We start from the raw sequence: 26,114 nt of genomic DNA, 5'->3' as shown, positions 1-26,114 counted from the left end.
CCTGCTCTGCCTTGTGCTGGTCAGCACACAATGATAAACACAAGAAAAAACCCATTCCTCCTTCTGCTCTCTTTATTCCTTTCTCTCTCTTAACACTGAAGGGTATTCTATGCAATTTTTCAATTTTGTCCTTCATTTTCTTCACTGATTCCGTATCTACAAATTCACAAATCACAAACACTGTTGACTATGATGTGTCAAAATTAGATTGAGATAAACAGAACAAGGAATAAAATTAAAATTCTTTGTTCAAACGGGAATTCAAATACTGGTATGAAACTGAACAACTTTTGAATTAATCACACCTAAAGCCATGCAGAAAATAAGTATTCACTGAAGAGCTGCAATGCATAATTGTGCTGAATTTAGTTGTTAATGAACAGTCTCAAGAATTCTAACTTCAGGGAGTTGGAAAATTTCTGATTATTCAAAAGCAAATGAGAGCTACAACAAGAAGAACCGTACATGTAATAAACTCTTACCCCCTTTGGCTCAGGCACAATCAAATGAGTACACTTCTTATTGAGGCTCAGCTGGCAATTCCCTCCATAAAAAGTAATCAAAGCCCACAGAGTACTTCGGTCTTCAGAGGAAACCTAAAAGGAAGTTAAAAAAGCCTTTTAGTTCTACACACCCAGCTGTCTTCAGCTGGGAGAATTTTACTATAACACGTGACACACCATTTACAAGTCTGGCTAATGTATTACCTATAACTTTTAAATACCAAATTAGCATGGAAGTTACAGAGAAAAACGGTGACAAAGACACACAACAAGAAAAAAACCCCTCTAAGTAATAATTCTTAACCTACACAGAGAAAATAAAAACACTCTTCACTCCTGTAAAACTCAACACTAGTATATCACCCTCCACTAGAGAAAAAAAGTTAGTGATCAAGCAAACTGGAGTTATTTAGCTTGGACAATCTGTATAAAATCATTAAACAGAATTTTAACAAGTAGACTAAATTAACAGCCTGTGTAAAGAACCAAAGTGTTTATTTCTTACAATTTATGTCACAGCAATGTCCCCCTCCCATGCTAAGAAAGCCACATGCATTGAAGCCATTACCAATGAGAGTTAGTGGCAGTATTACAGCAATAACTGGCTAAAAAGTCTAAAGCACACACACACAACTATTCCATTAGCACCTGGCCCTGATCCTGTGTCTGCACTCACTCTGGTGACAGATCTACAGAGCTGCCTATGAACACAAGCCATGGAAGCACCACCCTTCCACATGTTTTACTCATTGGCACCCCTGTTCAGTTTTCAGTGCATTAGTAGCAAAACATGTTGACTGAATATTGTGTTAGTGCAGAAACAGAAAACACAAAATAGGAGCAAAGATTTTGTAGTCCAGTGTACTCTGCATTTGAGAATCATCATTCAGCTGAATAGAAGACAAACTGCTGAATGTTCACAGCTTCAAATGTTCACAGTCTCATTTTCAGTGAAAAACTGTCAGGTGATAATTCACCTAACATACAGAAAAAAAGTAACAGTACAACAGAAAAACTGGTATCTCTCCTCAAAAAAACCTAAAGCATCACATAGTGTACATTGGAGTAGACTGAAATATGGTTCACTTCTTACCTGAGAGAGACAAGCAGTGACTCCAAAAAAGATCTGACATGATTCTGGAGAAAAGCCATTTACACTGGAAAGCAGATGTCAAGGATGCAAAATAATTAAATCAGAGTTTCCTGAGGGATATTAGAAGGAAATTAAACAGTTACCATAGTACTTCTCAGATATCATCGATTATTTGACCATTTAAAAACTTTTATGTTGTCTGTTTCCAATTCCAGTTGTATGCACCAAGAAAAAACTGATGTACAATCTGAAATCAGGACACCTCTAACATTGTGACTGATTTTGGTAACATCACAAACTTCCCTCTTCCCAGAACATCTCTCTCAGCCCACCTCAGAATGCTTTGCTTATAGGAGTCAGAAGAGCTTCCTTCTGTTATGAAATGCTTATTGGCCATGCTTAAAAAACCAGGAGAACCTGATGAAGACAATGTAGAAGAATTATGTTAGACAATATTAACACCAAATTTAATTGTGGCACATGAACTCGGGGTCTAATAATGTCTTCATCAATGATCTGGACGAGGGGATCAAGTGCAATCCTCAGTAAGTGTGCACACAACACCAAGTTGGGTGCGAGTGTTCATTTGCTGGGGGGCAGGAAGGCTCTGCAGAGGGATCTGGAGAGGCTGGAATGATGGGCTGAGGCCAAATGGATGAGGTTCAATAAGGTGAAGTGTTGGGTCCTGCACTTGGGTCACAACATCCCCCTGCAGTGCTACAGGCTGAGGGAACAGTGGCTGGAAAGCTGCCTGGTGGAAAAGGACCTGGGGATATTGGTCAACAGTGGCTGAACATGAGCCAGGGTGTGCTCACGTGGCCAAGAAGGCCAGTGGCATCCTGGTCTGGGTCAAGAATAGTGTGGCCAGCAGGAGTTCAGCAGTAACTGTGCCGCTGTACTTGAGGCTGCACCTCAAATCCTGTGTTCAGGTCTGGGACCCTCGATTCAGGAAAGACGCTGAGGTGCTGGACCATGTCCAGAGAAGGGCAATGGAGCTTGTGCAGAGTCTGGAGCACAAGTCTAGCAAGAAGGAGCTGAGAGAGCTGGGGGGGTTTAGACTGGAGAAAAGGAGGCTCTGGGGGACCTTCTTGCTCCCTACAGCTACCTGAAAGAATGTTGTAGCCAGGTGGGTGTTGGTCTCTTCTCCCCAGTGACAAGTCACAGGAGAAGATGGAACGACCTCAAGTTGTGCCACGGGAGGTTTAGATTGGATATTAGGAAATATTTATTCACCAAAAGGGTTGTCAAGCATTGAAACAGGCTGCACAGGGCAGTGGTAGAGTCACCATCTCTGGAGGTATTCAAAAGACATGTAGATGTGGCACTGAGGGACATGGTTTAGTGGTGGATGTGGCAGTGCTGGGTTAACAGCTGGACTTGATGATCTCAGAGCCCTTTTCCAACCCAAATGATTCTGTTTTAGGATTGTTCTCCCTGTTCAGAGTGGCTCAGACAAAACAAAACAGGGTTAGACTGTAGCATGGTAATGGGGTTAAACTCCAGCAACACAATACTGAGGCACTGTAAGATGATTGGGAAGACTGAAATCTGCACTCTGGGAAGGGCCACATGAAACAGGAGAGAGAACAGCCAGACAGAAGTGAGCTGGGACAGACAGAGGGACCATTTGACTTCGACAACTTCCCTCCCTTTTCTACACGTCCATATGATCTTGTGCTTAAGATCCAGTCACATCTTGTAAGAAAAAAATGACTACAGGAAGAGATGTACATTGTGTCACAAGTACACACTGAGATTTTTTAAATGAAATAAAATTATTTTCCCCACAATGTTGACACATGTACCAACAACATTTAAGTTTTGAGACCCAAAGTCTGAGAGTCTAGTCAAAGCCCAGAGCACTTTAAAACTTAACAGATTACTGCTATTACCCAGAATATTCCAAGAAGCTCAAATCCGATGAACATCCTGAATTTCACTGTGTTGCTCTGCATCTCATCTAAGGTAGAAATTCAGCACTGGATCTTCCAAAACTGTACATTTGTCTACTCCCTGTCTTAATATCTACTGCTAACACACAAGGCAGGAACAGTTGGTATTTAACTTTAAGGAGGTCCATGAGTTTGCCTGCAGCTTGCACTCTCTAAAGAACAGGAGTGAAACAGTTACAAGCAGCAGAGCAATAAAAAAATAAATAGGGTATGCAGGAAAACTCACTTTTTCCCCTGCCATCAACACAAGTTCAGAAGTGCTCTGACCCTCTTTTATCTGTACAAGACCATGGAAAAATAAAGCTTACACTTTCTTACTTTCGCTGCGAAAAATGCCCCAGCCCTCTTTATGGCATTGCAGCCAAGGTTTTCACACATGAAACTCCTTATCCCTCTTCACAGTCTGCTTCCAGCTTCATTTCACTGCTACTTCCCCTCAACTGCAGGTTAGTCAGATTTTGAGAATGTCAGGTAGCAGGGCACAGGAGAACACTCTGCCTTCTGAAGTTCCCCCTGGTGAAAACAACTTCCACTAAGAAAAAGGCAAAATTACTATGCTTTTATATTGTATTAAATATTTCTACATTAAACTTCAGCTTTAACAACTGAGAGGCAAATGCCCATCAAGCACCAGAAGTGGAAAGCCAAGGTAAAATCCTTAACGTTGTTCTTACATCCATTTCTCTCACTGACACAAGGTGTTTCTAGGACTTTTTATTTCAGAAATTCACAGACCACTTTGAGCATAACATCTCCAAATTAAAACATAAACAAGAGACAAAAATGCAGAATCTCAAGCTTCTGCCTAAACTGAGTCCAAACCCAATCAACTGGAAAAACTAAGCTATTCCTATTAACTGCTTTATTTTTTTCATTGTGATAGTACCTAAATCCCTAATGAAAGGCCGGATGTCACTGCACCCAAAGTCATAAAGTGCCTGGCACAGAACAAAACAAAGTTAAGACTTAACAACCCCTTTTAGTGAGCACAATAAGGTTCAGAATAAAATCTAAACCCACCATGTTCTAAGGACATGAAGTGCTAGAAAAGAGAAGTCAAAGGTCCAAGGAACACATTTATTGCTGGCAGGTGGACAAAACTTCCTTCCTCCATGCAACTCAAGAACATGACACTACTGAGACCTGGTCTTTTCATTTGGTCATTCCCTTATACCCACAATAAAGACTTCCTGAGCAATAGCCATTGAGGGCTACATTCCCACATTTATTGCTACAATTTAGTTATGGACTGCATCACTCTGTTGCCTTATCTGTTTATTTCTCTTCTGGGTATATCTAATAACGTCAGCTCTTAGAATACCCTTTTAAAAACCCTGTTTTCAGATGGAAGACAAATTTTCTAATAGTGCAATTTCTCCATGGGAAAGAACAACATCAATAATGAAATGTTAGGTTACTTAAGCCTGAAAATGTAGCTAATTCCAAGGTATTTTTTGTCACAGTCCAAAGGAACAGGGAGAGAAGGTTTACAGATATGTGACATAAGCAACTGTACACTCCCATCCTGATGACGACAGGACAATAAACACATTTATTATGTCCAGACACAAAAGACAGAAATCACTAGCCTAGATCACACCACAGAGACAGAGATGCAAAGTCACACACCTTAAAATACCAGGTATAAAACAGGAATTCCGAGCCACTGAAGCATATAAAGACCTGAATTCCCAATATGAACACCTGGATTTTCACATCTATCACCTTTTGTTTTCCGTTACAGACACAACTACCTGTTACCTCATTCCAAAATGAGATCTCATGCCTGGCAACATTCCTTTCTAGTCCTGGCACTGTTTGTTGCCATCACCTGCTTGTATCTGTACTGCAATGTAGTGCTCTGTTTAAGCTTGTCCATATACGGAATATTTATCCTGAATGGCCTGAGATGTGCAATTTATTTTTTTTTCTATAAAAATAGCCATTGTCACCATTCCTGTAATTCCAAGGAAAGAATTGCCAGGAACATAAATAAAGATGGACAGTAATAACTGACAAGAAGAGGAAGGAATGAGCCATCCATATGCAAAATACAGGCTCCAAACAAGTTAAAAAACAGAGACCTAGCCAAACACGAGCAAGGGTCTACCAAAGGCAAGGACAGACTATCCCAAAAATGGGAATACTAACACTATCTGTTTATAAAGTATTATTTATAATACAGTATTAGGAGTTATTCCATATTTATTCCTTATTTAACTTTGCTAGAAAAGGTGGAATAGGCCATTCTACTCTGAGCCATCCTTTGTCTCTTTAGTGCACTCCAGTGGTTTTCTTGGTGCCTCAGGTAAATAATGTATCACCTGCCAGTTAAAATGTTTTGAGTCTATTTGACAATGGCTTTCCTGCAAGTGCCTATGAAGCACAAAATAGCCACAGGGACAGGAAAACTGCAGGCAAAACACATCATTTTAAAAAATTTAAGCCGTACCTACTTGAAACAATGTTTAATCCCTTGATGGCATCTGTTTTAACATGTTTCCTACAGAATTAATTTAATTTTGAACTTAAAAGGATACGGCAGGAGAGCTCCACAGCGAACAGACAAGATCACCCAGGAAGGCTGAAAAAAACAAAAAACCACAAGATGTTAAAAACCTTGGTCTACATGTACAAAATATGAATTACCTTCCAAGTTCATACTGCACTAGTTTCAATATGTAACATCCAGCTGGAAGTCTAAGTGTTTCACAGACATTGTAGTTAGTCTGCAAAAAAAGGCTGTTCTCATTTATTTGTAAGAGTTCAGGTAAAGACAGCTCAAAGGTTGAGCAGCAATATGGGAGCAAGACCCCCTTCTCTTGTGCCATTTACAGTATTTATTCATCCTCTCCCTTTTTTTTTTTTTCAGTTCTCCCTACCCTTAAGAAAAAATAATTAAAAAACCCCCATGTATAAAACCCTGTCTTACTCTCATCACCGAGGAGTCAGGAACCACAACTTTGTACAGAAAGTTTCTGAAGACTGATGCCTTAAGCCCCTAATGGTTTTTTATTTTTCTAATATTTGTAAGACTTGTAAGTTTTATAAGTAGGTTTTAAAAGCAGAAACCCTCCCTTCTTTGTCCCTTGTCCCTTTCCCTTTCTCCAGTACCCTTGTTTATACATTCCTTAACCCTCTTACCCCATTCTATGCTCCCCATATCAGCCCTACTTCTGAATCCAATAGAAATGTTTAGTCTTTTGTCAAGGCAAGGCCTAGACAGTTGACAGAACAGCATATCTGGGCCTAAACCACAGAACACGGTCAAGAATTAGGTAACTATGTACCCTTTGTGCTCTGATGATGATGAAGGTGATGAAGTAGGTGGTCCCAAAATGCACCTCAGATCCATTTTAAGGGGGTGGACCCTGGGGCAGTTCAGAGTAAAGGCCACAGGGTGGACACATCTGGGATTGGATGGATGGTGTTATAAAATGTAACCTCTCGGGCACAGGGGCGTCTTGTAACATCTCAGCCTTGGCCAATAAACCCTTTCTTATCTCACCCCTAATTTACTGCTCCGGGAGATTTTTTCAGCACCATAAATCCCACGACAACAGCCAGAGCAATGCTGGTGGTGAGCAGAGTGATGGCCCCTACCCAAAAGCATTCTGGGACAGAAGGGCTCAGAGGGACACAGGGAGGTGGCAGAGAACGGAGGAGATGTAGGACAGTGGTCCCAGTGCAGCAGATAAGGAAGAGTGTGCAAAGAGTGGCATTACATTCAGAATGACATTACTCTTTCTCAAAAGACAAGTAAGAAAATATACTGTGGCAACCATGTTTATGGTGTTGCAGTTCTTGCTGTTCTCTTTCCCTTATAAAGCAGTATACAAAAAAATGAGCCAAAAACATTTCATTCCTAACTCCTCAATCCTCAAGAATTTCTCTTCCTTATTCCCTGTAACCAGCTACTTTTGCCTCTGGCGTCCATTCCCTTAACATTTAAGTCTAATCTTCTTGATTACAGACCATGCTGTGATGTTTTCAGGTCAAACTAAGTGACATCAGTGACAGACCTGCTCTCGTTTGGCAAATGAGTTAGCAGTTAGCAGCAGTTCTGAAGAAAACTGAATTATTTCAGTAAATGGCATTAGAAAGCAGGAAGTGCTCTTACAACACTGATGTCCTTCCTTCACATAACAGCAGCAGCAAATCTTCTTGTTTGTAAGGTTAAAACTACGCCAAAAAACACTTCAGAAAAAGGAACTAAACATTAATCAGTAGGCCCACTGTAACCATAAGGTCTCCAGCCAAGCACCTTTCATTTTTCAGAATTAATTCATAGTTCTACACTCTCAGGTGAATTCTCATGATATAACCTATCAAAATTCTCTACTGTCACCTGTAACCCTGTTGAAAAAAATAAACCAAAATCATGTACCCAAAGGTACTAGCAGTGAAATTCTAGTGTTGTTTCCTCTAAGCTCTCTCATGACTTCCAGAGTGACAAGTTCACATTTTCAAACATGAAGCCCAGAATTTTTCACTGGAAAAATGCCCCAGTATTACAAGGTAGTAACAAACCACTGGTAATTCCAGTGTGAGGAAGGAAGAAAAAAAAAATAAGAAAAAAAACCTTTAAAAACTAAAATTAAGAGGGAAAAAATCTATTTTTCCACAAGTTCCTGTAGTTTAAAATTAGCATAGTACACATATGCAGAATCAACAAAATCATTTTTCACCATGTCAATTATATGTGTTTGAAAAAAACCCTCAAAATTTACTGCTTATTCTAAAATGAGGTTTTCCATTGCCAGAAGTTTGTAAGAACCTCCCCATCAGAAACATTTCTAAAGTACAGCCAACAGGACACCATCCCACAGATGACTGAAGGAAGAATCTGGGGGGAAAAAAAAAAAAAAACAAACCAGAAAACCAAAAAATACCCAAACCACTGACAGATACAGGGGAACAACAGAAAGGAGAGAACAGAATTGTAGCAGAAGTCTGTCAGGCAGGATAAAAGTTCGTGCAACAAGAATAGAAGATTTTTTGAATGTATGTTTCATTTGGTCATCATCCAAACATGAATATTTTGTCATAACAATGAAGTACCCAGGTCAGTACTTTGACAGTATCATGGATAAGTCGTTCACCTTTACCACAGGGAGATCAAAAACTTCACGAGATTCTCCAACCTCCGGATTGTCCCCATCTTCTGAAATAATATGTGAAGCCAGTGCATTGTAAGAAACTTCCTTTGCTTTCCCAGCTTTCAGAAGCTGAATAACCTAAACCCAAAAGAGAACAGGGAGAAGTCAACAAACATCACTGCAAGAAGACACTAACACTGGAGGAATGAACATGGCCTTCTCTCTTGGTTGCCCTCCTGTAGGTGGCCAGCACTCTTTCAGAAGTTCTGAATGCATCCCATTTAAAACCTGACTGCCAAAGGTTTACATCTCTGCATATTTTCATCGTTCAATTTGAAGATTTACCTTCCAGAATAATTCAGGCTTTGGTAGAAATCTGGAAAATGTCAATATTTTTCCAAAACATATATTCCTCAAAAAAACATCTGAAAACAATTTTCTCTCAGGCAAGGTAAGAAAAACTCTTCTTCACAATGTTTGGTTTTGCATATGGTTGCTCTGGAAGTGTTTGAATATTCTTTAAAATAAGAGGTTGAATTTTAAGGACTAAGTGATTAAGAGAAATACAAAAAAACCCCCAAAACACTAGAAAACCAAACAAGCAGAACAAATGCCCCCTAAGTTACTACCACAAAGAGCTGGAATGGATGTGTCTCACTGCACTGCTCTGTCCTCAGAAAATGCAGAACACCTCACAACTAACAAAGCACATCTCACTCCCAGTTTTGCAAGGCCCATACAGCAGATGCTGGTTTAAGAGTTCAGCACTCTCTCAGCTCTGTTGTAGAGATCTGTGTGATGAATCCCATCCTGCCCCCCAAAAACCAGACTTTCATTTCAACAAAAGTAACAGAGAAGGTAGTGGGGAGTAGCGGGGAGGAAGATAAAAACGTTTTAAAATGTTACAGTCTAGAGTTCAAAAGCTGAAAATGAAAATTAAGGTTATTGTTTCATTTTCCTCTTATTATTCAGAAATAATGATTTAGCAGGACAAAACTGGTTTGATGCTTATCCTCCAAAAGCTGCCAGGGGCAATGCCTATCCCTGAAAACCTGCTGGGGACATCCCCTTCATAACAGGATGCTCTCCTCACAACACAGAACAAAAGAGAGCAAGGTACTCCATTCATCAAACAAAATATTAATTAATTGGTCCTTGAGCAATTACTCCCTACCCTATAAACTCACCAGGACAGAAAAGCACTGAAAAAGAGACTCTCTCAAAACGTGGCATCAGGATGTTTTATAAAGCATCTGTGCTAAGCAGAAAAACAAAGATGGAAAAATCACAGGAGACAATTTCAGCATTTCCTGACTGAAGTATCTAACTTTAAAATTCCACTAAAGAAAAAAAAATCAACTTGTTCTGAAGTGGATGAATATGTGATATTATCAAATTACAAAATAAATACTCTAAAATAACCAAGAAAATCGACCATGAGCTTGCTGTTCTTGCCACCACAGCCTGGGACAGGAGACAATGTTTCCATTTTACACATCAATCTCCTAAATCAGGAGACACTTTCCTGCATGAAATCCACAAGGTAACACGGGACACTATCATTCCAATAAATAAAAATAAAGCCCTTTTGAAAATAGTAGGTATTTAAGAACAGCCCCAGCACATGAGCTCTTTGTCTCACACAGCTCTCCCTGAGTTACAATCCCATGTGACTGTTTATTTAGGGGAAGGCTAAAACCAGCAGTAAACACCATGAAAACTGAGCCCCCAAATCTGACAGTGCCAGAAAGAAGTTGCAACTAATGTGCTGGAAGTATGAATGTTTTTGTATCAAAACAATGTTGCATTAAAGAGCTCGTGCAAAGAGTCTGCTTATAACAAAAGTTACACCAGTTTCAGGTACAAAATTTAAACACCACAACCATGACAGGAATAATCGTATGATTATTTCATAAAAAGGAATTTTTCTAATTCAGCTCATGTCAACTTCAACTCTCCTCTCAGAACAAGTGACTTCTTCAGATTAAGTAGTTCCTGGACTGGAAAGTTATGCTGGCACAATTAAAGAACTTCACTTACACTTGTATCAACCATATACTTGTAACCAGAAAACAAAATGCTGAAAAGCCCTAACATGAACCTTGTAAAATCCTGTACCTTAGGTCTTAGTTTATACCCACTAAATGAAATTTCATTTTACTGGGGGGCATATAAATTTTATCTTATCCTCTCCCACTAAAATCTGTGTTGGATGAAACAAGAGGAATTGTTCAAAATTGAAAAGTAAGACAATGGGCATAAAAAATAAATAGAACAAGAGATAACCAGAACCCAAATATCCTGTTCAAAGTCCTTGTGCTGCACTGCATTGCTTCTATCTCTTTCTGAATCAAATACTGATTTTAACTGGTGTTCCCAAAACGTGACGGTTTGAGTTTATATCTTTTAGGAAAGCAGGAAAAGCACTTATTAAAAAAAAAAACAGAATAGCAGCTGACATCTACTCATCACCCCTGGTAAGCTGTGAGCAGCAAAGTGCACATCCCAGTGGAATGGATTTAAAGTTGAGAGCCAGCAGCCTACTTCTCCCTCATTTGCCAAAGAACATCTAGGCACAACTCCAGACTTTTGTTTCCCTTACAATTTATGCTGCATGTGCCTTAATAGGCAGTGGGCATGCAGTTATTCACCTGAATGAATTATTTTTTTTTCTTACTCTTGGATTTGTTTTGATTACCGTGCTCACTTGCACTAAACCTGTTTTAATATTTATTAAGGTAACTGGTTTTCCGTGAAACTGTTTGGAAATTTAAGCTGATCAAAGTGTACTCCTCCCCAAAAGATGAAGGAGTAAACTTCTATTCAAAAATCAAGCTGGCACCTGCTTTTATATGAAGAAGTAAAAAGTGCTAAATATATTTGTAATTTTACATCAGTAACAGGGCAAATTTCACTCTAAGAACTGTTTGATTCAGAATTTCTGTCTCGGCTCCAAACACACCCAGTAAATGCTCCTGTTGTTCAGGTGTCCCCAGGGTACCACAGGGGTGTCCTGTGCTGGGACAGAGTAAATTTCCTCTCAGTAGCTGGTACAGTGCTGTGGTTTGGATTCAGAGTAGGAGTCATGTTGGTAACACACTGATGTTTTGGTTTTTGCCAGGTCGGGTTCATCCCAAGTCAAGGACTTTTTTTTGTGTCACATGCTCTGCCAGTGAAGAGGTACAAAAAAGAATCTGGGAGGGAGCATGGCTGGGACAGGTGACCTGAACTGGCCAAAGGGAAATTCCACACCACAGAACATCATTCCCAGTATATAAGCTGAGGGAGTTATCTGGAAGAGGTCAATCTGGGTTCAAGAAGGGAGGTCTGGCATCAGTCAGCGAGTGGTAAGCAATTGTATTGTGAATCACTTGGGTTTTTTCCTTTCCCTTTTTATTATCATTATTATTTACTATTACCATTACATCTTACCTTGATTTCAATTATTAAACTGTCCTTATCTGAACCTACAAGTTTTACTTTTGATTCTCCTCCCCATTCCACTGGGTAGGGGCAGGGGGTGAGCAAGCAACTGCGTGGTGCTTAGTTGGCAGCTGGGCTTAAACCAGGACACAGGCTCCCCACAAGAGCCGTATTTCTTTTATCATAATAGGAATAAAAGCCATGTCAACCTGCCAGTGCCAGTGTCTCCAGGTCACTTACAGGCCTACAAGGCTCACTGAGTACCAGTGCACGAGACTAAAGGAACCCAACGCTGAACTAAGACTTTACTGCAGCAAATACCAGAGGAGCAAAGACTCCAACTTCAGTGTGAAGTGCATGCAGTAACCTGCTTGCACGGAGCTGCTGTCCTAAAGCGCGATATGGTTCTCTTCAAGCACCTGTCTAATTGGACACGCCACAGAAACTTTGTTGGAACCACCTTCGCACAGTAGGACCGGGTGTTATTCACTGCAAGGCCACCTGCACCACCCAGGGCAGGGGCGGAGGGCCGGACGGACACTGGGCAGCCCCTTCTGCTCCTCGTCCCCCGGGGAGCCGGGTGGGAGCTCAGAGACGCGCCTGAACCCCCCCAGCACCACCCCGGGCGGTCCTGGGGCGGCACCAGGGGCCGCGCCGAGGCGGGAAGGTCCGTGTGGGAGGGAAGAGCCGGTCCGGCCCCCCGCGCAGAGCCCTCCCCACGGCCTATCCCCGCGTCCCTGTGCCCGTCCCGACCGCGGGCGCAGGGAGGGGCCGTGACCCCGGGGCGCCCCGGAGGAGCGGCGGGCGCTGCCCCCGCTGCCCGCCCGGCCCGGCCCGGCCCAGGAAGTCCCTCCGCCCGCTCCTCCTCCGCTCGGGAGGCGGCGGTGGGGCCTGCGCGGCGGGGCCGCGGCTCCCATGGCGGCGGCGGCGGCGGAGCTTCCCGCGGGCACGGCCGGGAGCGGGATCGGGATCCGGGCCGGGATCGGGATCGAGACCGGCCGCTCTCCCCCCGCCCTCCCTCACGGCCCCCCACGCGCGCGCCCCCCCCCCCCCCCCCCCCCACTCCCGCCCTTTCCCCGTGAGGCGGCGCGAGCCTCGAGCCCGCGCGTGGCAGGCGGACGCTCCCACAGTGCCCCCCCATCGGGGGGGGCTGGGGCGGTCTGAAAGAGAAGGCGGGCATGATCCGAGGGGTGACCCGGTACCTTGGGGTCGATGTCTCCCACCACGAAGAACTTGACATCTTTGAACATCTCCTCTGGGACTTTCAGCTCCTCCTCGTCGTCCGCCAACATGGTCCCGGACGGCAGCACCGGGCGTTCCCCCCGCCGGCTCCCTGCTGATCCCCCGCGCTCACTGTGGAGAAGCCGCCGGGGCCCGGGTCTCTCCTGTCCCCCTCCCCCCGCCGAGCCGCCGAACCGCGCGAGCAAGGCGCGCGCTGCGGGACACACCATTCCCCGCCGGGACGCAGGGGGGGTGCAAGGGAGAGGGGAGCGCCGCCAGCACGAAGCGGCCCCCTCCGCCCGATCAGCCACCACCGCTGCCGCAGGACAAAGCCCGCTCCTGATGCACGGGCTCTATCCCTGCTACTCCCCCTCTTTCCGAACCGGGTCGGGAAGCAGCACCCAGGCCCGGCGCTCCCCCCGGGCGGAGTGCAGTGGACTCGCCGCGAACGACAGAGGCGGGCAGCGGGGATACCCGGCCCCGCCCATTGGCGAGCAGCGCGGGCGGGGGGGAGGGGAGCGCGCGCCTTCGGCCCCGCCCCTCAGGGCCGCCCAGGCCCCGCCCCCGTCAGGCCCCGCCTCCTCCGTGCAAAGCCCCGCCCCCTCATTCCCGCCGTGAGGGGATGGGGGCCGATGGCGGCGGGTCCCGCGTTGTGATGCGTGTTCCAGCACCGACCTCACTAATGAACACACTGACTGCTCCCGAAATCACGGAATAGAGTCATTCAGGTTGGAAAAGACCTGTAAGGTCACCGAGTCCAACCGAAATCAGAAATTTTTCCCTCACAAGCTGACTCAGAGCATCCTTCTACGTTCACAGTGAACCATCCACACCTAGAGGGGGATGTGTCTTACCTAACTTTTAAGATAACAGAAAACAGAAATCATCCCTTTATATCAGTTATAGAAATGAGCACTTTCACAGCCTGATTCATCTGGCATATTTTAAACATCCCTGCGTTGATAGGGGTGTTTATAATATAACATAAACATAATATAAAATATGATATTACATATTAATTTATAATAATATATAATTTGATATAATATTATTCTAATACTATATACTATATATTATCTAAATATTGCCCCCATACTTAAGCATGATGTTACCAGGTGGCACTGAAAGGTTTACTGAAATAAAAATACAGGACACCTATTGTTTGCCTCCTGCCTGCAAGGCCTGTCTCACTTTCCCGGGAGAAAACTGGATTTCTTTAACTTGTGTTATTCTTCAAACTGTGGCAGAAACTATTAATCGGTTTACAATTAATTTATTTACTTTTACTGGGTATAATTTTACTGGATAAAGTTATATGAAGTTTTATTTATCCAATTTCACTGGATAAAGTTATTTATCCAGTGTTCGAGGGGGAGTTGTAGGGAAATGTATAGTATACAAGTTCTTAGCCTCCTTCTCACCCTTTTTCAAGGAAGGTGCTTCAACCACCTTTCTCCTGCTCTTCTGGATCTCCACATAACATCTTCCCCTTTCTACTCCAGCTACATAAGAAATACCCAACCTATCACCTGTTTTTCCCCTACTCCAGAAAGGGATCTTCCCCTTGGATTGCAGGTTTTATTGTTTTGCCCACCCTCCCAATTACAATCTACTTTCCTAAGTTAAAATCATAGTAAAAAGTCCTTAACCTTTTATATGATACACCTTTTTTTTTGGTAGTGCAGGAAAATAAGTAGAGATAACCATCTGCTTTTAAATCCGTTTTTCCTTTTCATCCAATAATTCATACGCTCATCTCACTTTTTATCTTTTCTAATAAGCCTTGTTTAGAGTAATTTTCTTCTGTCCCATGTATTTCCTGGACTGTCCTTGAAAAACACCTCTCTGAGCCTTGCTTTCCTTTATAGCCACCCTCGAGGCCCCTGAGTCCAGCCTTTGCTTTCTTAGTTCCATAATTTTCACTCTTTCCAACTCCATTTTTGATCCATTTTGACTTCTTCACACTAAATTAGAACTACTTTGACCTAAATCTTCATTCACCTGCAGCGAAATATTTTTCGTATTCTTCTTGATCTATTAGATATCATTTACACCATTGCTTCCCAAGTTTCCCTTCCTGTTGGATTTCATTGCCTCTGTAATCATCTGCATCCTCCAGCACTGCTAATTTTCACCTCTTTTCTTTGATATATATCGCTGTCTCTCAGGTTTCTATTCCACATTTTTCTCTCAGTTCTTTTCATGTCATTCATTACTTGGCTTCATCTTTCTCAATGTGATTGCTAAATTGCCCCTTCTCACAGGAATTACTTTCCTTATATCTAATCCTGTTAACTGTCACATATTCCCACTCCACACAAAGAAAACCAAAGTTTTGCCCTCCAAGGGGTTTGTCCTCTTAATTTTCCTCCTCAGACTATTTTCTGTGTTACTGTAATGAGTTTTCCTGGCTTTCCTATCCTTTAGATTTTCCATAGTCACATCATTTTTGGTTCTTCACACAACTCTAAGATTATAAGTATGTCAAATCAGGTGTTATGCTAATGCTGACAAAGAGCATAATGCAAACGACCAGCACACGTTTTGCACAATAATGCCCCTTCCCAAACCTTCAGATGGAATTCCTGTGCTATTGCAGCAACAGGTGGGACAACCTTGGATCTTCCATTTGTTCAGCTAGTCAAATCAGAAGAATATGAGATGAACTTGATTTTTTAAATCACAACAGTTTGAAAATTCTCTAGCAATACGAGTCAGATTACGGTGGTAAATCATTGAAATTCACTGCAAAAGCAGTTTTCCACAAAAAAAACCCCAAAACAAAACAAACCCACCAAAAAACACAAAACCCATTTATAAAGTTAATTATAATTACCCTTAAGGGTAAGGGTAATTGTTCTTTTTAACTAATTATGACCAAAATCCAATAATAAGGCTTAATTTCATTCCCAGTATGGAAGTGTAATGGAATGTGAAAAAAAAAGAGATTGGTTAAGAATTAACTAAAATAGATGTACCAGAAGAAATTTATTTTATAAATTTGGAACAGTATACAAAGGATAAAGCTTTTGTGGCCCTGACCTGGAATGTGTGACATGAACATTTGGGTCTGTCCTTGTCTTCCTGAATGGATTAAAAGCAACTTCACTGAGGCACAAGCTAGGGATGGCCACTGGATGCCTCAATCCTCTGGATGTTCTTTAACCACAAAGCTTTTGATAGAAATGGGGAGAATGAGACCATCACATCCTCCTTCCACCAAATGAATAAGCCCTGAAAGCAGCTCCTGGACAGAGCCCTGGAGCTGTGCTTGGTGAAAGAGGGAGGACTTGGAAAATCTTGCCTGAGCTCGAGCAGATGTCAGTAAGGTGACCAGCTGTGCAGCACAGCCAAAACAAAGGTGTTTCTGTACTGTACCATGAAACAATGTGCAGCAGCAGATCTACAGAAAACTTGCCTGGTAGCAGTTTAGTCACCTGTCAGTTTTAGTGGCCCCCGAGAAGTAATTTTTAAATCTCAGTGTTGGATTAAGGGTCGCACAGAGTGGGTGTTGTATTATCAGCAGTGATACTAATCTTTTCACATAGGAATATCTTTATTTACAATTTTATTGGCTTCAAGATGACCACTCCCAGGAGTAAAGACTACTCACGAGTAGTTTTTCCCCTTACTCACAGATTTTCCCTCTTAATTATTTTCTAAATAAGCAGTAGAGTTAAATTAACAGACATATGTTTTTACTTCTTTATGTATTTTATGAGTCACCTGTCACAAAGTTATTTAAATTCTAGTAATTAGACCACTTCTAACAAAAATTAATAGCTCCAATTTCTGCATCATGTGTGTGATCTTTACAAATCATAAGAGCAGAAAACGAGATTGAAAAAGTATGCTATTGAACAAGAAAAATATGTTATTGAACAAGAAAAATATCTCCTGTATTTGCCTGAAAAAAATTCTGGCTGCTGCTTGCATGTCAGCACACAGAACTAAGTCAAATAAGGGGATGGTCTCACTGCTTAGTCATAGCCAGGTGTGCAATAAAGTGCTCTCCTGTATCAGGCCTCAATATTGGTTTGTTAGGTTATGAGATAAATCTCATCTGCACAGGCTCAGAGCAACAATGGAAGGAGGAGCCCAAATAATACTCTGCAAGGTGCTCCCAGGCCCATCCCAGGGACCATCAGCCCATGAAAGGCCCATCTGCAGAAGGCAGAGCAGTGTGAACCCAAACCAAGGTACCATACAGTACCTCCATACTGTCCAGGAAAAGGGGGAGCAGGATAAGGCCATTGGTGCTGTCCCTGTTGCTGTGAGTGCTCTGAGGGTGTTTGTGATGCCCGTGACTGGCCATGTACATATGTGTGCATGTCATGTACACGTGTGTGTGCCAGCTGAGAATACAAGTACAGCCTCACTACTGGTTGGACCTGGAGACACTGAGCAGCAGCAGCCTCACCTCAGTCCTGTGGGATTCAGGACAATATGTTTTCTTCCAATAATTCATTCTTCCCCTTCACTGTGTTTCAGATATCTTTGCAGCCTGTCCCTGTCACATCACTGGACCTGTGCCCACCTTGTCACATGGGATACTCAGTCACATGGTGACACGTTCCTGTGCTGAGCCAAGCCACTGCTGGTAGGTCTGGTCACAGCACACAGGGATGAGACTAGCTGAAAGGAACTCTTGCAAAAAAAGGTTCTGAGGCTGTGGCAGAACCTTGGTCTCCCCAAGAAACATCCATGAGACTCTTACTTTACATAAAGCTTCTGCTCTGATGCAGCCTCAGTGTAATTGCCATGGGAGCAAACACTGGCAAGGGTCAATTATGCCTTAATACTTTTATTTCTGAGTTTAGTTATTCTGGTGAATAGACTGAACAGAGATGGTGCACATCACCATGGTCCACAATGATCTTTATAGCACATTATCTGTGCTATAAACACAACAAGCACAGTGCCTAATTTAAATAGGAGAGCTCCGTACATAGAACTTTATGACCATGTTTCCAGAAAAATTGTAAAGTGATCTAAAGTTTGTAATGGGCGTTGCTTTCATGTAGTGAAAGCCCACTGAGCTGGCAAGATTTGTGCAGACAATTACTCTTTGCTTACATAAATGCCTTATTTGTGTGCACAAATGATTATATGAAAAATTCATACGCACCTACAATATCATATTTAGGCATAATTGCTTGTGAAAAAACAACAGCTTGATTTTTTTTTTTTCTCGCAGTTAATTAAATTCAGAGCTTAGATTAAACTGTATATTTGTTTAACTCCAGTGAGCAGAAGGCTTTCCAAGTCCTTTGTTAATAATGCATACTTGTTTGGTAGCAGCTGGCTCTCTAGATGTTACTTTTCCAATAAAATATATCTTCACAAAGCACCCAGTGTTTTACAGAAAGATGTGTTAGTTTCAATGTGCCTGGAAAGTTGTTGAGAATCCCAGAAGGCTTGCTGCCTGCATTATCACCATTCCCATTTCTTAAAATGAATAAGAATCTGGTTTTTTTAATCTGAATCAAAATGTGCAAAACAGGTACATAGAGGGCTCTGCTTTGGCTTGAGCTGTCTATGCATTTTTCCTCTTTCCTTCAGTGGGACTGCTTGCAATGGCAAATATGATTTATAATTAAAAACTTTCTTTTTATCTGTACAGCAACACTGAATCCTAAAAGGCTCCCTTGGAACTGATGGTTTCATTTTCCATTCTCTTCTAGTTCCAGAACTGTGCTGAGAATCCCTTGTCATTTGTTTGACAGTTTTCTTTTTTAATATAATAGTTTATTTTTTTAATTTTTTTTTTTGCAAGTGCCAAGTAGGAAGTTATACCTTTACTATAATTGTGCATAAATGAGTAGGGGAAGAGAATGGTCTCATTAGCACATTTTAGAGTAAGGGCAATTTTTTTCAGAAGTGAGGCATAGTGTTAAAGGAGGTATACTCCTTTGTATTACCTGCTCAGGAATGTCCCTGGCATATCAGCCCCACAGGAAAGGTGACTGAGATGTTGTGTATCACATTGCAAGGATAAAAACAGCCCTAAGTTGCAGCTGGGTGTGCCTTTATCAAAACAGAGTTAGTGGGGAGGTACCAGGGTAATTGCACCAGTTACCCTTGGCTGAAACCATTGCTGCTCCAAGACCTTCTCCAACAAGTGTGACATGGAATGACATCATTACAGGTCTTGCTTGAAGTAGATCTACTGGGAGAGCTGCATTGGAAACTGCTAAAGGAATTAAAGATGCAGACTGATGCAGGACTCGTCAAAACTGCCGAGTTTCCACACATACAGGTGAAAGGAGCTGCCAGTAGGGATGGGGAAAGTAGGAGGGACCCTCAGTCAATCCTCCTCCTTTAAAACTTCTACAGATAACTTTCTCAATACCTTGTTCTAGAGTTGTAAAAATTCCTTATTAGTAATATTAGGTTAGAAGTCTTAATATCATAGAATGATTTGGGTTGGAAGGGACATGAAAGATCATCTAGTTCCAACACCCAAATATCTGATCTGTATCCTCTGTTCTGTAAATGAGACTGATTCTTTCTTTCTATCTTTCCCTCAGACTACCAATAACCATTTCCATGTAAATTACATACATACATACCTACCTATACATATATAACATAATACTTTCTTAATGAGTTCTGGACCTGATTATATTGCACCAGGAGAGAAGAATGCAAGTACACCCAGCAGTCTGTGAAAGAACAAATAATTTGCCACAAACAAAATGTGATACTATAATTTATAGGCTCCATTCCTTGCGTCTCAGGAGAAGTCTTTGCTTCTGCTCCAGTTGAGGAACCTACCAATTTCTGTGTATTTTCTGAGTTTGAAAAAATTCGTTTGTGAAACATGGTGGCTAATTATCCCTGTAGTTATTCTTTGTAAGCTCGTCAAATTTGCTTCGTTTACAGGCATTCCATTTGGGTAAATTAGTATCAGCAAAACAATAGAGAATGAATATTTTTCCTTTAAGCCTGGGCTTTCATTCATGCAGGCTTGAAAAAAAGTTAATGAAACCTGGACTTACTAACATATGTTTTTCTAGAAAGGAACAAGCTTGGCCTTATTTGTGCCAGATCTTTATTACGTAGTTCCTCTCAACTCAGAATATCCTGTGATTCAAGGAATGCTAACACTTGTATTTCTTTTTATGTTGTCAATGGATAAATGCAGAAAAAGACAACTAAAGTTAGTGGCATTGAAGAGCATGTTACAGAGCAGTGTGAAGAGTGAACCTGGGTACTGCTCTGAGATGAGCTCCAGTTTTCATTTATGGCTTTGTACTAGTGACTACAGTGAAAACCCTAAATCTGTGCTGATAAAACATTTACACCACATTGCTCTCCTTCTGTATGTAGTCCAGAAAGTTAAATATTTGTTTTACTCATCCAGAAAGAAGAATGGAGACAAGACTCTTGCCTGAGGATGCGTCTCTGTGCTCACAGAGAAGTTTCAGTGTCTCAGGGATGCCCCATGCTGACCTTGCTGAGAACAGTCTATTAAAAAGGGTTGGTTTTCTGCAGGTCATACTCCTGACTCAGTTAATCCAGTGCTGACCCAGTGCAGGCAGCAACTCAGAGTTCCTACTCTGGAGTAGGAGATGGAGGGCAGCAGCTACACAAACCCACCTGTGCCACCAGAGTAATTCATATGTAGCCAGGGGGTCTTAGTGCTAAAACCAATGAAAAGTATTTCTGCCAGGAAACTTTCCCTGACTGATGTAAAAGCACAGCAACTGCATCATCTTCGGAGCAGTTCCCCCAACTTACGGAGTGTAAGGCCAGAGGGTCACTTAGATTAACCTTCCACATGGAGCACTGGAAGAAGAATTGATCATTCCATTGTTGGTTTCTGAAAACAGCCGCAGTCTGGGAGCGTGTTTCTGGTTTATGGCCTTCCCAAATGCTAAAGCTTAAAGCAGCACTTTCAGGGTAGCTGAAAGCTGTGCCTGCACATCCTTAAAATGCAGGCACAAAGGTAGACATGGTTATCTGCCTGTGCTAGGGTACAGACAGAGAAGCTGATTGTATTTGTCACACATTTGTGGTTGCAGTGGGAGGCTCCCAGTTCTTACACATGGATGTGAGTCCACTATGTAGACTAGTTATTTTTGCCAGGTTGAACTACCACCTTCTTTTTCTGTGGAAGGAACCTGATTTTTATTTCTCACGTATTTTCAAATGAAGTTAACAACTTACACCGATATCCTTGAAAAATATGTTCTGACAGCATTCTGGTAACAGCCTCGAGGCCAGAAGAAACCAATAGGTCTTCTGGTCATCCTTTCTTATTATTTACCCTTAAGTTTCACCCCAAACACTCTTTCTATGAGCTGAGCTAATATTGAATGCTGATTCAAAGACATCAAGAGATGAATCCACTGCTGCTCTTAATTGATCAATCTTCACAGGACCCCAGAGCCATCTCAATTAATTAGAGATTGATATCTAGAACTCTGCCTCTTTAGCATGCCAAGCAGAAAACCTTATGAAGGAACACATTTGTTACTTAGGTCCCTAATTGTCTGCCACACTTCAATTAAAAAAAAAAAATTGTTGGTTGGGTATCTAGAGTATGTCTGTTTGAATGATCTCTACTATTCAGTACTAACCAGGAGCTGGGATTCAAACAAATGAGTGTCACTGTCAAGACTTTCTCATTAGAGCTAAACTGAAGACAAATGCAGGCATACTGCTTATACTCTCAGGCCAGCCCTGGCTCTAACTCTTTTTTTTTTTTTTTTTTAATTCCAGGAAGCTTTCAGGGAAATAAAGACTCTGTAAGTACCTGAATGTTTTGGATAGTTGAAAGGTAATGCTCTGTGATATGCTGGATCTCCCTCAGTAGGAGCACATAGATCTCTGAACCAAGAAAGCCTGCCACTGATTTATGTTTCAAGGCCTACTCTTCCATGAACTGGCTGAGGCTAAGTAAGGTTTAAGTTCACAGTGTGTCTGCTTCAGTGTCCAGTAAGGTTTTTCACTTCTACCATATCCCTGACAGCTCTACAGCGCAGTCAGATATGGATGAAACTGCCCAAGAACTGGGGAAAAGGAAGGAGCTCCACACCACACACGTGAAACTGCGATCACATCGAATCTCTTCAAGACACCAGGGTACAAAGAAGCTGTTTCTTTTGATTTTGGCATAGTACAGCCAAACTTGTGAGTTATCCTGTGCACTTAAAGGACTATCCTCCTGAAAGGACCATCCTAACCCCTAAAAGACCACTCTCCTCCCTAATCATGGAGGCTTCTGCCATATTTGTGTCAATGTTGCTCATTTTTAATCTGTGACACTGTGCTAGATACTCACAGATTTAACCTTTGAAGAAGCCACTGAAAATTTCTCTGGGTCTATTCAGAGCAGCCTCAGGATCCCAGAACTTGCCACATCTGAATTCTCAGTGTTGCAAATGGAAGAAGAAATCGTGGCATGAGGCAGCAAGACCCAAAGCTGTAATGATCTTCCTTCAGGGAGTCAATTATACTTGCTGTTTGCCTTATGGCACATGTAGGTGATTACTGTGTGAGGGCCAGGATACATTTGTTTAATGTATCCTTGAACTCTATTACGTTTTCCACTCATCTTGCTAGAGCCTTATCTTCAATTACACTCCTCTCCACATGCCCCAAGCTGTTATTTGTTACAAGACCAACCTGACCCTCTTGTATCCAACATGTCACCGAGTTAAATCAAATTTTTATACTTTTCAACTTGAACAGTTATCTCTCGATGCACATAACAAACACATAATGAGATCTGCATTTTATTAGACACAGTGGAGCTCGCTGATGTTTAACTATTAGACAGAACCATCTTGCTGCTTGCAGTTACAATTACAATATTTTTCTCTGTGGCTGGATGGCTGGCAATTGATTTAACTCATTCTAAATGTGTAGGGTAGTATTTTCCTTAGTGTTGTTTGCATTCAAAGAACTGGATACATTTCTACACTTTTTCCCTAAAAGGGAAGAGACTTTTCCATAGTTAACACTTTTCTACAGTCTAAGCTTTTTGCCTCCAAATTTTTTTGACAATTTTCCCAAGCTTTATCTCTGAGTCAGGGATGCTCCAAAATCCCATTCTTACCTTCAAGCACATCCTTGAACCCTGCTCATCTGGATAGGACTAAAGCACATGCTTGAAATTAAACAGCCGTGAATGAGTATGTGTTCCCAAAATAAGTCCAGCTAAAAAATGACCCACTGGACACATTCCAGTGGCTTCCATACCCACCATCTAGCTGTAGTGCTCTACACATTTTGTGCTTTACATGTACGTGCTCATAATTTATGATTCATACAGTGGTCATAGTGATTAAATGGTAACAGCACCTAAGTGGGATTTTAGGTCCATCACAGAACACAGGAAGATCTGGTCTCCCCAGAAGAGCCCAGACACCACTTGGCTCTCCTCCGACTCACGCGCTCATAAATAATGCAACTGGTAAATATCAGAAGGTTAGATCCCCTCACTGGTTTTGTGTCCGTGCTCCTGCTCTGGCTCAGCGCAAGAGAAGGAAGAGAGACATGCAGGGAGGTGGGTCTAACTCCCTTTACAATTTAAGGTGACAAGAACAGAAGCAAAATGCCACCATTCACTATACCTAAATTTGTGGAGGGTAATTTGTCATAATAGGCTGCCTTAATTGCTTACTGAACACACCTTGGAGACTGGTCTTGCTTTCGTACAGCAAAAGCTCACCCATGTCTGTCTTCACTCGAAAGGATAAAGGATATAAAAGGTACTAGAGGAGTATTACTATTCAGATGGAGAAAAAAAAGCTTGATTCATAGAGAGATGTCTTTTTCAGATTTACCAAGCAGTCCACAGGATTTAGATGTCTACATTTTAAACACCTCAGTTTTATATTAAAAAGTCTTATTACATTTCAAAATAATAATCCTCCTTGAAATGAACGGAAGGGAAGCATAGATTGCTTCAGAAAATCTATTTCCTCACCTATTTCACTGTCCACAGAAAGCAGATGCCATAAATTTCTATAATAAATGCTAGGCACATGGATGGCTAACTCTGTTTGCACAGCCCAAGCCTGTGCAGTAAACCACACCTCTGTAAAACAGTCCAGCTGGATGTTCAGCAGTATTTGTTTGCAAGATGCACCCTAATGAACCTTCTGTGGTTCCCCACAACCCGTGGTGCTCTTTTGTAACACTTGCCATTAATCTGAGGCTGTAATGCTGTGTTTAATGGGCCAGGCCTCTCACTGGGCAGGAGGGATTACCTGGGGCAAGGACATGGGATTTATGGTTCCTTACAGTCACAGCTGTCACAAAAACAGAAAGCCTCCTTGAAATGGAGAACACGCACTGTGAAGAGGCCATTTGTCTCTCTGCATCTTCCTCACGATGTGTCAAGCCCAGGACTCCACTTGCAGCCTCCCATCAAGACGTGGCCGTGCTGCAGAAGGAACGATGGCAGGAGAAGGACTGAGCACCAGCAGACAGACTGGCTGGAGTGATACCAAAACAGGAGGGATGGGAAGCATTTGTGTGGGCAGCTCTGCGAGACTGAGACTGGTGCTAGGAGTCAAAGCCAAGGGACAGGAGATGTCGTGTGTGTGAATGTCGGATGAAAGACTTTAAAACATGAAAATGAAGGGGTTTGCTTTGGTGGGTTTTTTCTATTGAATTATTGCTCATGATTACAAAACTGCAATTATAACCCTACTGCCAAGTCAGTTGCTAGTGGTGATGTAGTAAAAACTGTCCATGTTAACTCTTCTAGTGCTCAGTGAAAGACAGAAAAAGGAGGGGCAGGAGCATACAGTGAAGATGGTGAAATGTGTGGAGGGGGAAGGACACTGACAGTCTACCCAGAAAGCGTTGAAGGTGTATCAGGTCAGATGAGTAGTCCTTTTAAAAAACAGTGGTTTCTTTGTTTCCAAAATGAGATTCAGATTTTAAATACATGAACCATCATCTGTACAGATGAATTTAATGAAGACACCCCAAGAAGTATGCTGACATGAGACCCTGAATAATTCAGAGGTATCAAAATGGAAGATTTTTACTAAATTTACACTGAAATTCTGATAAAATCATTAAAAAAGTTTCAGTTGAAATCCCAAAATAGAAGATAACCACAGAAGAAGTAGAAAAAGTAACTACAGAAGATGAACTTACAGGAGCCACCAGCTGACCAAGTCCAGCCAGGTCCACTGGCTTTCAGGTCACATTCTGAAATCTCTGCAGGGACAAGAATTACACAACACATTGCATCTACCCAAAGGCACCTGAAGGAAGGGAAGGGAGGGCTCTGAAAAGAAAGGAGAAACTCCCTGGTGTCAGATGCCAACAGCTCCCTCCAAGCCTGGTGGCTTCGCTGTCAGACAAGGCCTGGATGGGCACACAGCTGTACCCCAAGGTGACCCAGAGATGCTCAGACCCTCTTACTGGATAGGTTTTCCCAAACCCAGCTCTTGGATGAGCATATTCCCAGTGTTACATGTCATATTCCCAAGGTGGGAGCCACGTTGGTCCACCACCTCTGAGCTGCAGTCTACCAACCTTGATTCACAGACCAGCAGCTGGAAAAAAAAAAATCGGCTATTTTGTAATAAAATGTATTGCTAGACAAATAAGAAAAGTCTGGGAACATTTTGCTGTCAAAGCAGTGAATACTGGTTGTCAAAAATAATGATGCTACTAATAAAAACCCTTGTGAAAAACAGAGAGACATTTAGACACATTTATACAACCACTTTCGTTCCGTGTGTTCCGAGAATTTTATAGCTGTAGCAAGAAGACTGCTTGATCAGGTAGCTGCTGTGGTAGAAGAAACAAAAATAAAACATTTCTAACATGATACTGTCAAATTCTACAA

General features: G+C 42.1%; 1 protein-coding gene across 1 annotated transcript in view; it reads right to left on the bottom strand.

Moving 5' to 3' along the window:
- The window catches only part of PAXIP1 (PAX interacting protein 1), a 36,084-nt gene extending 22,616 nt beyond the window's left edge, over window positions 1-13,468 (bottom strand). Inside the window, exons 1-5 of the mRNA XM_027648529.1 lie at window positions 13,273-13,468; window positions 8,651-8,785; window positions 6,089-6,132; window positions 1,597-1,660; window positions 483-596 (exon numbers count right to left, since the gene is read on the bottom strand). Coding sequence (XP_027504330.1) covers window positions 483-596; window positions 1,597-1,660; window positions 6,089-6,132; window positions 8,651-8,785; window positions 13,273-13,362 — 447 coding nt within the window. The 5' untranslated portion in view covers window positions 13,363-13,468. The remainder of the gene's footprint in view (window positions 1-482; window positions 597-1,596; window positions 1,661-6,088; window positions 6,133-8,650; window positions 8,786-13,272) is intronic.
- Window positions 13,469-26,114: the final 12,646 nt, after the last annotated feature.

Source organism: Corapipo altera, unplaced genomic scaffold (genome assembly GCF_003945725.1).
Source record: "Corapipo altera isolate COAL_440 unplaced genomic scaffold, ASM394572v1 47, whole genome shotgun sequence".
Taxonomy (NCBI): Eukaryota; Metazoa; Chordata; class Aves; order Passeriformes; family Pipridae; genus Corapipo; species Corapipo altera.
Note: the sequence above shows the minus strand (reverse complement) of the source record. Positions and strands in the feature narration are given on the sequence as shown.